General features: G+C 34.7%; 1 protein-coding gene across 1 annotated transcript; it reads left to right on the top strand.

Moving 5' to 3' along the window:
* Positions 1–3,664: 3,664 nt before the first annotated feature.
* Positions 3,665–6,976, top strand: LOC134282113 (uncharacterized). The gene is made up of 4 exons (XM_062764562.1): positions 3,665–4,088; positions 5,428–5,974; positions 6,086–6,337; positions 6,504–6,976. The coding sequence occupies exons 2-4, from the start codon at positions 5,429–5,431 to the stop codon at positions 6,945–6,947; spliced, it is 1,242 nt and encodes a 413-aa protein (XP_062620546.1). The 5' UTR covers positions 3,665–4,088; position 5,428; the 3' UTR covers positions 6,948–6,976.
* The last annotated feature ends 5,819 nt before the right edge of the window (positions 6,977–12,795 follow it).

Below are 12,795 nucleotides of genomic sequence, written 5' to 3'. Positions count from 1 at the left end.
TTTAGGACAATAAATGCACATGAAACTTGTATCCACTCATACTCGGGAATACGTGTAGACCTAGCGTATTGCTCATCAAACACGCTACAAAACTTTAAACGTATGTATATTTATCAATTGTCTGTAGCTGTATATAAACTTTGCCGTGATCTCGGAATTGTACATATGTTGTTTATCCTTTTCTAATCTGTGACTCAACTGCATAAAAAATATCGGAAAGCAGTACAATTCAAAGCATGTTTTATAGTTTTAGTATTTTTAGTGGTTCTCACTCGTAACGAATTTCATTTAGCTGATTGATCAGTTAGAAAGTATCGCCAATGCCTCGATTTGCATATGAATTCATTCTAACGTCAGAAAATCTGGTTCCGTCGATCTGTTCATAATGGGAAAGGCCAGCTAGATTTTATAAATTTTCAAAAAATAGCATGTAACCGCAATATGAGCGAGTTAGGTACAATTTTCTCCTTTCACATATAGGTAGATTTTTTAAAAAATACAGTGACCAGCCAAAGGAGAAAATTGTACCTACCTGCGCTCGTATTTTTTAAGGGCTTCAAAGAGTGTGGCGGGGTTAAAATGCAATGGGAATTGGATGTAAACATGATACCCCTACCCCACTAAAAGATCTATATCTTTCAAATCACGTTTCTGTTTTTGGTAAGAATAGTATTCTATAAAGGTACACATATCAGCGATTAGTTACATATAAAATTAGAGTAAAATTTAGACATTTCATTTTTTGTTAATTTATCAGGGGCCGCAAGACACCTCATTACACTGTTTTAGCGCATACGGATATACGATATTTGTTAAAATTGCAACTAAAGCATTTATTCAACATCAGTTGGCTAAAATTCGAATAAAAGTTAATAAGATAAAATGTTTTATCGCAGGTAACAAATGACCTATGCGTAAAAAGGTTTTTGTAACCACATTTACAGTCTTGTGCACCGACTTGTTCGAAAGTTCTGCGATACCCCGCTAATTGCCTGAACATTATTTTTATGTTTTTGTATGCTTATCAATAATAAATTGATCAGCATGTGTCATTCTTCAAAGAACGCATTAAATCTCATGTAAAGCAATATGTATTCGAACTTTTCTAACAACCCTCGTATATAAAAGGAATCAGGCTTATCAGAACCCTATCCCATTTCCTTCGTTTTAAGTATATTTGCTCTGTTCAAGTTTTGATATGAGGTAGACAGCTCTCTTACTGCTATATGTTCAGAAGTTTGCCTTCGTAAGTGGGGAGAAAGTATTGCTTTTTCACGTCCTGAAATCAAAGACATGAAGTATGGATAGTTATCGTTTGAAAAAAATCAGACTTGTTAGTTTGTAAATCCGAAATTGCAATTGTTCCATGTCACAGGAAATACATGTGTGACGTATCAAAGTAACTGCTTCAACCATTCAAGGAATTTGGCAAAGATAAAGATATTTCGGTCAAACAGACAAACAGCTAGACCTACAAAAAGGAAAACTATATCAACGTAAAATACGTAGAAAATAAGTTTAACCAGAAACCTTAATTTTGACCATAATCTTGGTTCGTAGCTAAACTATTTCTGTCAAGATGTTGAAAAGAAACAGCAGCTAAGTAGCAAATATTTTTGAAATTGCCGTCAGTACTTGTAACCCGGTTCGTTAATTATGACCATAATTTTGGTTCGAGGTAAAGCTATCTTCGTCAAAAAGTAGAGAGACATAAATACAGCCTTATTCACAAGCGCTGAATTACTCATTTGGTGCAGGTTTTGCAATAACTAAATTTGAGCATTTGTACGCAATTGCAGATATATGGAATCCGGATAGGGCCACGCAGTTCACTATTGCATCATCGCACCATCGAGGTTTGAGTCGATGGTGTGATGACGCCATAATGCGATGACGATGGAGCGATGAAGCGATAACGATGAAGCGATGGTGCGATAGCGCGATGACGATGATGCGATGGTGCGATAGCGCGATGACGATGATGCGATGGTACGATGTAGCGATAGTGCGATGACGCGATGGCACGATAGCGATGATGCGTTGGTGCGATAGCGATGATGCGATGGCGCGACAGTGATGATGCGATGCTATATCGTATCATCGTTATTGCTTTATCGCGCTATCGTCATCGCATTGTCGCACTATCGCGCTATCGACTCTTTTGCGCATGCGCCATTGAGAAGAGAAATGACGTCAGGTTGTGAAAGTATGAACAGAATACATATCAGAAAAAGATCTTACTGGGTGAATTAACTTCACTTGGGCATTAAAATTAACCATGTCTTTCTTGCCAGACATATAACAAGTTAGAAGATTGTTAAAATATAGTTTGATAATCGAGATAAAGTTAACAATACACTCATCTTGTGACTGAAGTAAAAGAAATCGAAATCCGCGTGATCTAGATTTTTGTTTCTAAACGGGGGGGGGGGGGGGGGGGGGATCGATACTGTAGATTGGGAAATAATAAGGATGGTTTTACTTTCACTATGTTCGCGATTAATTTTTTTCCGCAAAATTAAACCCATCGTGAATGTTATCATAAACTATTAAAAACGAGTAAATGCTTATACGAAATTTAAATTAATTTCTCGCATCGTGAAATCAAGGACCTGTATACTAGTATATAGGTCCCTGGTGAAATAAAAAGCAACGCTATTGTACTTTCTGAGAAATCGTGAAATTTTAGCACCGTTAAATACAGTATTCACAATCAAGAAAATTAAAAGCAAACACAAGACAAAAGTCTTCCTCCCTCTTTCTTCTTGGTACATGTACTCAATGTTTGTTATTTAAAATATAATTATCAAATACAAAATTAAAGTCAGTTTATTATCACTGGGCAATCAAATCTTTGCTCGAATTTTAATACTAATGGCAATACACATGGAAGCTCTTCTATATAAAACCAAAGAAGTAATATGATTTCTTTATTATCGTATCCGTAAAAGAAATATTCTGGAATCTTTTCATCAACAAATGCCATGTTATGCAATGACTGCTGGGAATGCCATCCTATCTAGATAGTCGATAGAGCGATGGTGCGATGACACGATGTCGATAGCGCGATAAAGGAATAACGATGACACGATATAGCATCGCATCATCACTATCGCGCCATCGCATCATCGCTATGGCACCAACACATCATCGCTATAGTGCCATCGCGTCATCGCATTATCGCTTCATCGTACCATCGCATCTTCGTCATCGCTCTATCGCGCCATCGCTTCATCATTATCGCACTATCGCGCCATCGCTTCATCGTTATCGCACCATCGCTTCATCGTCATCGCATTATCGCACCATCAACTCAAATCTCGATGGTGCGATGATGCGATAGTGAACAGCATGGCCCTATCCGGATTCCATACATATATGTAAAAGTAAATATACATAATGTTCGTCGGGTGTAAATTTGCATTTTCCCAAATTAGGTGCAAAGAAGTAGGTACGGTTTCCTTTATAATTCTGCACGGTGTTTTGAGGAAAAATTAATTTGAAGTTTCAACTATTTATCCTTTATGAAATTATAGACTAACAAGAAGGTTATTTAAAAATAATGTTCAAATGAACTTATCTTTGCGCATGCGTAAGTTACAATTAATCAAAGTAAGGGCGATAACCCTTTTTTCGTATTTTTCAGTGTCCTTGTACATATATATTAGATAAATTCAATATCTCTGCCATCGTCGCCCGGAACTATTTTTGGTATATTGAAAGATTATTATAAAATGCATAATTTCTAAAAGTTTCATTCCGGGCGACAGTGGCAGAAGGGTTGAAATATTAATGAGATAATTTTTTAACTACGGTCACCGTGTTAAAACCACCGCGCATATTCAGTTCATTGAAGAGGAGACGACGATAACCAAGGCTACCATTTAATTATAAACATCTTTTTTAGTTTATTTCATAATTTTAGAATGCTTTGATTTGTTACAATTTCTTATTTTTAAAAATCCGGATAAATTTGATCCAAAAGTACGGAACGCTGACATTTTGGTTGTTATGGTTAGTGTAAACAGAGCAGTGTAAAGATAGGGCCAACGTTTAACAGATTCTTCCTGCATAATCCTGGGAACCAGGTAAGCCAATTAAGAAACATACAAATCAATAGAAAATCATTATATATTACGGAGCATTCAAGAAAAAATATTCACATACTTAGACGTTTAAACAAAGGTAGTAAAGAGTGCAGTCACCTATGCAAGCTATGCAGCTTGCAAGTTGCAGACGACGCTGTGCCGTGTGCGTTAGATCTGCAGTATGCTTGATATTTTTGTGTATGTTTGTTTTTGATTAAAGGAATCCTTGAAAATTGCAAGAAAATGATAAAATGAACATGTATTTCAGCTTAAAGTGCTTGCAAGATGCTTATAGCTAGTTTTAAGACGGGACTGTTCCATCCTAGCTTTCAGTATAGATCATCTACATGTATATGACGCCTGTGGCTAAGATCTATCTTTTTATTATAATTATAGCACTGCAATTCCTGCATCTGCATTTTTATGGTGTTATATTTCTTGTGTATTGAAAACGTAAAACCATAATAGGCGAGGACGATACAGTTTTACCGTGATATGTTGTAAATAAAAACATACACTCAACACTAAATATTCCAATTTTAGGAAGGTACAGGGTAACTCAAAATTTTTGCCGATTTTATACAACTAGCATAAATTCTCTTTCTCTGGGAAATATGAATTTATATTATTTTATTTATTTATTTTTTTTTTGTATATATGGTTTGGTTTGGGGCCCAAGTATAAATAAAATATAATTTACTGAAATATTGAAATTAAAATGTATAATACTATTCTTTAAAAGAGGCAATGATCTGCATGAATTCAATTGAAATTATCAACTAGTATTTGATTGATCATATGACAGACTTTTACCATAGGCAAATGCAAATTCAGGGGATATAGTGAGGAGGGGGGGGGGGTCAACACACTATAAAATAAGTAAATAAATAGGTAAACCAAGAAAAAAATAAAAAAATGCATACCGGCTTTTTTCCATTTGTTGGGTCTTACATCGGATTTGTGTTGGGGATTGAGGCCAGGTGGATCAATATAAATTCAAATAAATAAACTCGATAAAAATTTAGTAACAAAAAAAAATAATAATCAAACCTTACCATGCTAACCCAGAAAAAATTCTTAATTAAAAAGAGTGTGTTAAGCTGAAAAGTGTTAAAATGGGGTCGATTTTATTTGATAAACCATATTTATTTTCAGGCTTATAATTGTTCTTTTAATTGTCTGATCATTACAAATGTGGGTACATATAATAACTAAAATTCAGCTTATTGTGTATGTCTGTAAATCATGATGTATTACGATCATTTTCAAAATTTAATCGATGAAGATGACCATGATGACGTGGACCTTTTGACTTATTGATTTAATTATTTTTTAAAAGGATGGATGAGAGACGATATAAGTGTGCTCTGTGCAACAAGAAGATCCCCCAGGATGAACGACGGCCAGCTACTTTATTTCTTTCTGTTTTACAGAAACATTTTTCTGTAAATGTGGAAGACTCAGACGTATTGTGTAATAAGTGTCGTCATAAGTGTAGGAAAAAGAATAAATCTTTTGCCACTGGACTCACATTACCAAGGCCAGCTCCCCAGGAGGAAAAAGAGGATCCAACTTACGCATCACCAAATCCAAAGAAAACCAGACTCTCATTTCATAGTCCTCCTTCCGTTCCCCTGCCAATTCCATCAACAACCCAAAGCCATGGTTACTGCCTTGTTTGCAAGAAACCGGGACCCAAACTTGTTACAGTTTCCCATCATGTTCGTATGTTTGTATTCATCAGTCGAGGGATAATTATCCCGTCTGGTGCAAGGTGTTGTACTCGACATTTGGAAAATGGGAAAATGACTGATGAAGCTATGGAGCAGATTAAGACGAGTGAGAGCACGACACTGAACAAAACTTCTATCACCAATCTAATCAAGGTATCATTTATTATTTCCAACTTGGTCATACACAATATGTTATACCGGATATATTGGATTACTAATAACATTAACGATGACAATAAAGCATTTATGATGAAAATATTTTAGGAATTGCGAGATAAAGCATTTCAGCAATCGAGGCTTGACTTTGATGATGAAGGCAGCCTAGACGACAGTGACTATCAAGTGCTGACAGGATTTTCTCGTTTTGAATTTCATGACATTGTCTCAACAATTACCAGTATCAACTCCTCCAAAAATCGAAGCAAGAGGACTTGTGTAGCCATCCTGTTGATGAAACTGAGATCAGCCCTTTCAAACAAAATGCTTGCCGTTTTATTTTGCATGACTAAGTTTCAAGTAAGACTTTTAAGTAATGTTATAAAAATTGTATACAAGTAAACATTGTATAAACATGTATGTACATGTATATTTATGTATATTTCTATCACACATTTTGAAACAGGACATTTTTTACATGTATCTACTAGTATTTTTTTTAACTTAGAAGTATCTCATTTTTCAGGTTCGACGAGCTATTGCATCTGCCAGAGCAGCGCTTATGAAAGACTTCGTGCCATCCAATCTTGGATTTCAGCATGTTACACGTGAAGAAGTCATTCACAACCACACTCGTGAGCTAGCTAGGGATCTTTTGACCCACGACATCACGACAAACCCTGCAATCTTGGTTTTGGATGGAACGTATGTCTACATACAGAAAAGTTCAAATTTTGCTTTTGCACGACGATCATACAGTTTATACAAACATAGGCCCCTGGTAAAACCAATGATCGTGGTAACAACGAGTGGATATATTGTATCGGTTCTTGGGCCCTATCTGGCTGACACAAAGAATAATGACGCCAACATCCTAAAACACATGATTTATAGTAATGCTGAGGAGATCAGGAGTTGGATACAGGAAGATGACGTCTTTGTTGTCGACCGTAGTTTCAGGGACGCTTAGGATTTGTTGGAAGACATTGGAATCAGGATGGAGATGCCTGCTTTCATGAAAAGGGGATCCAAGCAGCTCTCCACATCTGATTCTAACTTGTCTTGAGTCGTGACAAAGGTATTATAGTATTTTCTTTTAATGTAAATATATTTACATTGTATTTAGAGTAATATTTTTACCAATTAGCTATAACATAATTATTACTTTGCATATGAAATACAATAATATAATTATAGATTGAGCAGAAATAGAAGAAAACTGTTGTACGTTTTATTAAGCATTCTATTTTTTATTTTTCAGGTTCGTTGGATTGTAGAAGCAACAAATGGGCGACTGAAACAGTGGCAGTATTTAGCTAAAACGTTACCAAACTCGCAAATCCCATTTATTGGAGACTATGTGAGAATTGTGGCGGCACTGTGCAATAAGTACAGGCCACCACTTAGTGTGTCATCCGATGAGGACAAACAACTTGCTGCAAAAATGCTTCACCTTTCAGAAAGAGTCAACATATTACAGGTAAATATATATTTTCGTAGTTTTATAATGATGCATATGTGGCATGTTCATTGTTGTCTTTAGGTCAAGGACAAAACTTACTCTGAACTAAACATTAAAATAGTTATATCTAGTTGATGAAATAAAAAAAGAGTTGAATGTTTCTATTTCCTATTACTCTGAATTAGTAAAAGACTTTAACTTGCACAATAACCTTTTGCATTTACAGGAACGCGTGGAAACTGAGGGACTTGACAGAAGAGGGCTGCGTTGGACTAAAGTTGACGCAGAGAATGTTGCCCCAGATTTCCCATGCTATGAAGAGACTGAATTGCGCCAACTTACTCTTGGAGTATATCAACTTCGCATGGCCCATTCCTATGCTAAAGAGCACATTGATGAAGATGGTGGATTTGAAATCTGCATAAGTGATGACATTCCTGGGTTGGTTAGTGCTAAGATTCAAAGCAGACATATAGCTGCTAAACAGTACAGATGCTGGGTTAGTTTCAGTGATGGAGTGGTGGATGGGTGGTACTGCAAATGTAAAGCTGGGACTAGAGTCGTTGGAATGTGTGGTCATGTAACCAGTGTTGTATGGTACCTCTCTTTCGGGCGTCATCAGGAGTTTGTGAAAGGGGTTCGTAACTGGACTACAACACTGGAGGACGCCTCTGACATCCAGGACATTATAGATGAATCGGATAGTGATGGTGATGACAATGGTTTGGAAGAGTGATAGAAAACGAGGAAGCATTACAGATAGAAAGAGATCAGTTACATGAAACTGTACAGTTATGCCTGAGCTCGAAAGAGACAGACTTCTTTATATCTACAATAACATTTCATTCTTGCATAATGATACAATGTTGTTTTTCAGTTTGTTGATACTTCCTCATCGAGTCACTTTGTTAACTTACATGTATTACCAAGCAGCTAAAATGAATAATTAATTTTTAAATGATTATCATTCTGAAAGATGAAATTGACAAATGAATTGTGAATATACTATTTCTATATTTGTCAAAAAATTATTTATGTGTTTTACATCAGCCATAAAGCAATATTCCTGCAACTATATGGTTTACTATACCAGTGTACGTGTTCATTGACAATAAAATAATTTTGAGTTACCCTTGCAATGACTTACTAAAATACATGTATAAATGAAAACAAGATGTGTTTGTAAAACACTATGCGACCAGCATCAACAAAGTTCGAAAAAGTTATTTTTTAACATACAGGTCACAGTTAAGGTCATTCACATTTGAAAGAACTTAATCAGTTGAGTATGCATACCAAATATGAAGTCTCTATCTTCTATGGTTAAAAAAATGGCAAACGTCAAAAAAGCTATTTTTAGCACAGTTAAATAGGTCACAGTCTAGGTCACATGGTCATCAACCTTGGTGTCATGTGAAAGGGTTTAATTAGTGGTGTATGCATACCAAATATGAAGTCCCTATCTATCATGGTTCAAAAGTTATGGCGAAGGTTAAAGTTGACAAAAGGCAGACAGAGAAACGGGTAAACAGATAAGCAGACAGGACAAAAAAATATAAGCCCCATAAAAAGTAAAGATTACGAATAGTGATTGATTTTAAAAAATGTATAAATGTATAATTTAATGCTCATTGGCAATATATTTTTAAGTTCACTGCATTATTATGATGCCATGTCTTAAATAACTTAGTAAATCTTGGAAAGAGAAATTGTGTTAATGATGATTGAACAACAGCGAGGTTAACTTCTTTTTTATTGCTTAGCAACCCAGAACTTATATGTATACATATCTGAAAAAGATTTTTCTCAACTGAATGCAGTTCATTATGATAACCTAGCTTCAGTGAATAATTTAATAATTACCATTTCAAACATCCATTGCAGTAAAACATCAAAAAAATTAAAAGCGTCCAAAACATGGTTAAAGTAAGGCACTTAATTGACCTTTGATTTCCATTGGTTAGATCAAGTTGGTGATTTTATAATAATTATAAAATATTTATAATTAATTCTTATAAACATTTTACTTAATGGTACACTAAAGCACGTCACGCAAACATTCATTTTGGTTAATAATTAGTATGAAGTGAAATCCTTTGGTGTCTGATTTCGCTTTAAAAAGGGCGACGTCAAAATATCAGTACTGTACTTTGAAGAATTATTTTTCAGGCGTCTTAAAAGATATCAATTTAAAATTACTAGTTTTATAAATTAGATATACTGTAATAGTTTATATTGTATTTTAGTTGATTTCCTGGACCGGGCATATTTTTGCCCAAACTGTACTTTCTTCTTACTTTTGACACATGCCTATTTGTACTCTTGGTGAATTTTTCGGTGTGTGAAAGCACAATAAATTTTACAGCTAGTATAATGTTATAGCAACTTGCTTTTAGACCTTTATTGGCCGGCATGCCCTTTTTCCTTTGGAAGTTAAGTAACTGTTCAGCTCATAATAATTGCAAAGCATTTCTAATGTCTCCCCATTCGAAAGTCCCTGTTCCAATGAGAATCGACAAACCTTTATCACGTAATTCTGTCGTACGAGTCTGTAGACTTTTCCCTTGCCAACTGATCCCCCAAACGACCTAGCCTAGTACAAAAACCTTATTCCTACACACAGTATGGTAATATCCTCGTCCTTTTGAACCTAAAACAATCTGCGAATTCTTTTATGGTAAACGTCACAAATCATTTTCATTTGATTTAATTTGTTAAGTTCCACGTGAACGCGGTAGCGAATGTAATTTTACACCCGGGTGCAGATTTAGCATTCGAGCAAAATTTGCAATAGGTAAGTAAATCAGTTCATGTAAAGGGACTTACTTAGCAAATCAAAGATGATATTACTCTCAGTAATTGTAACCTGGAACATTAATTATGACCACAATTTTGGTTCCTATCAAATGTATCTTCGTTAAAAAGAAAAAAAAACTAGTAAGAAGCAGATTAAAGATCATAGTAGAAATTATTCTCAGTAATTTTAACTCGGAACGTTAATGATTACCATAAATTCCATTCTGGGCTAACCTAATCTCCATCATAAAGTAAAAGGTAACTGTCTTGCTCCTCTGTTGAGATTTAATGTATTTAGATACATCAAGCTCAAGTTTTTTGAACACAAAACTAGGGTCGTTACGCATACTTTTTTTTTTAAATAAGTGAATGGTATAGTAAAACACAATTGTTTATCATATGCATAAATCTGTCACATTCTAAATCCAACTTTTTAGGGAACTTCTTCGGCTGATAACGTACAAACTCATTGATTCTACTGGACGTATCATTTTTTGAATACATTGTGCCAGGACAAAAAATCACAGATTCTGCAGCTAAGTCAAGGATTTTCTTGCGGTCACAATCTTTAGAACCACAAATTGTTTATTCGCTTCTTGATTGACAGCTCAATAATTTATCAACTACTAATTCAAGGTATAAGTTTTCCCATATACTCTTCAAAGATTTCTCGGGGGCTACATAATACAACGAAGACTTTTGCCATTTTGAGCTACTATATACAACAATCACTAAAGAAAAAAAGATTATTAGAAACAAGAAATTACGGTAAGAAATAAGTATTCATTAATTTTTACGTGTAGACAGCATATATAACCTGTTCTACACGGCTATGTCAATTCTTCCCAAAACTTCAAAATACGCTGTTTAAATATATCATTGCAAAAGGGTGTCGGTTTTAATTTTTTTTTCCTGTAATCTATGTACATAAGTACAGCAATACGTAGTGTCAGATTTGCTGTGATGTTACATGCCTCCTTTGGTCACGTGATGGTCATTTATTACTTTCAAAGTGTTTCACCTAAATTGCATCTGTAAAGCCCTTTAACACAATTAGCCCATCTCAAAAATATTTTCCAAGTTTCCCTCTCCAAACCGACTGACTAAAAATGACCCGACTCAAAACGTTTTTCTAGGGTATGAGATTTTTTTCTTATATTTATTAACAAATATATAAAATTTAATTTTTTAAAAAAAATTATTCACCTACCTACACCAAATCAATAATTTTACCAGAGTCGGGAGAGGCAAGCAAACATTTTATTTTAAAAAGTGATATGTAACCTGAATATGTTAGAATAACTTTAGTTTTTAGCTTTATTCAATTTCTGTCTTATACTCATTTTATTTCTGAATTTTGCATTTAATCTCTGAATTAAAATTTAAACAATAAATACTGTATTTCCTAGAAAAATTAAAGTATTGTCAGGGACGGAAAATACCGGAACTTACCACTGGTAATTCCCACCATCGGTATTTTCCGGCCAACTCTGACCTGCGTATACTTGTAGCTATATCTCGGTTTTTGACGTCACAATGTCACAGACTTCGTACAAGTTCGAGTATGACATAAAACCTCTCTAAACTCCATCTGATTCCATTATAACGCAAACATTTAAACAAGACGCAAAATATTCTAATATTGTGCCAAGTTTCTAAAAGATCAGATTAATAAGCAAATAATTTTAGGGAATATGTAAATCATCTCTGAACTTTGTTGTTGACTTTTTATTTAAAAAAAACAACATAGTAGACATTCTCAAAAAGATTTTTTATCAATGCCCTGTTAGAAGACTCAGTATATAGACTCTACATATCTATTTTCATTTCAGTCACAAGTTTAATAATGGACCCCCGTACCAGTGCCCAAGACGTGATGCGATGTGACCTGTGTGAGACCGCTTTAGTACAGATGCACTGTGATAAATGCATTGTCAACCTGTGTAAGGCCTGTGTGGGAAAACACATTTCCAGAAGGGAAACCAACGGTCACAAGGTAGTCAAATTTCAAGACAGAAAGTCTCACCTGTACCCCGAATGTAAAAAGCATGATAAACAACTGTGTGAAAAATATTGTGATCAATGTGACATTCCTGTTTGTACAAAGTGCACTGCATCTGCGCAACATATTGATCATAAATTATCAGAAGTCTTGCAAGTTGTGGAAGAAAAAAGGGATACTTTAATCAGAAACAAATTTGAATTAGATTTTGCGATTTATCCAAAGTACCATTACATTGCCTATGATGTAAAATACAAAATGAGTCAATTAGAAAAGGATTATGAATATCTCTCAACAGCAATTACAAAACATTGAGAGGACTGGCACAGAGAAATTGACAAACTTGTCAAGAAACTTAAAGCTAAAGTTGATAAGATGAAAAACACGCAGATACAAACTCTAAAAAAAACATCTGGATGACATAAACAAGAAAATTTCTTACATAAAGGATGAAATCGATTCAACTAAAATTGTTTTACAGACAAATGACACTTGTCCAAATTGTTAAGTGGCACATCCAACATAAATATATACAGAAATCTTCCACAAGAACAAGAA

Source organism: Saccostrea cucullata, unplaced genomic scaffold (assembly GCF_032062105.1).
Source record: "Saccostrea cucullata isolate Sc308-1 unplaced genomic scaffold, CSIRO_AGI_Scuc_v1 ctg1677, whole genome shotgun sequence".
In the NCBI taxonomy this organism is placed as follows: domain Eukaryota; kingdom Metazoa; phylum Mollusca; class Bivalvia; order Ostreida; family Ostreidae; genus Saccostrea; species Saccostrea cuccullata.
Note: the sequence above shows the minus strand (reverse complement) of the source record. Positions and strands in the feature narration are given on the sequence as shown.

Coding starts and splice junctions, on each gene's coding strand:
- LOC134282113 (XM_062764562.1), top strand. CDS start 5,429: ATGGATGAGAGACGATATAAGTGTGCTCTGTGCAACAAGAAGATCCCC. Junction 5,975..6,085: donor CTATCACCAATCTAATCAAG/GTATCATTTATT, acceptor AAAATATTTTAG/GAATTGCGAGATAAAGCATT. Junction 6,338..6,503: donor TTTGCATGACTAAGTTTCAA/GTAAGACTTTTA, acceptor CTCATTTTTCAG/GTTCGACGAGCTATTGCATC.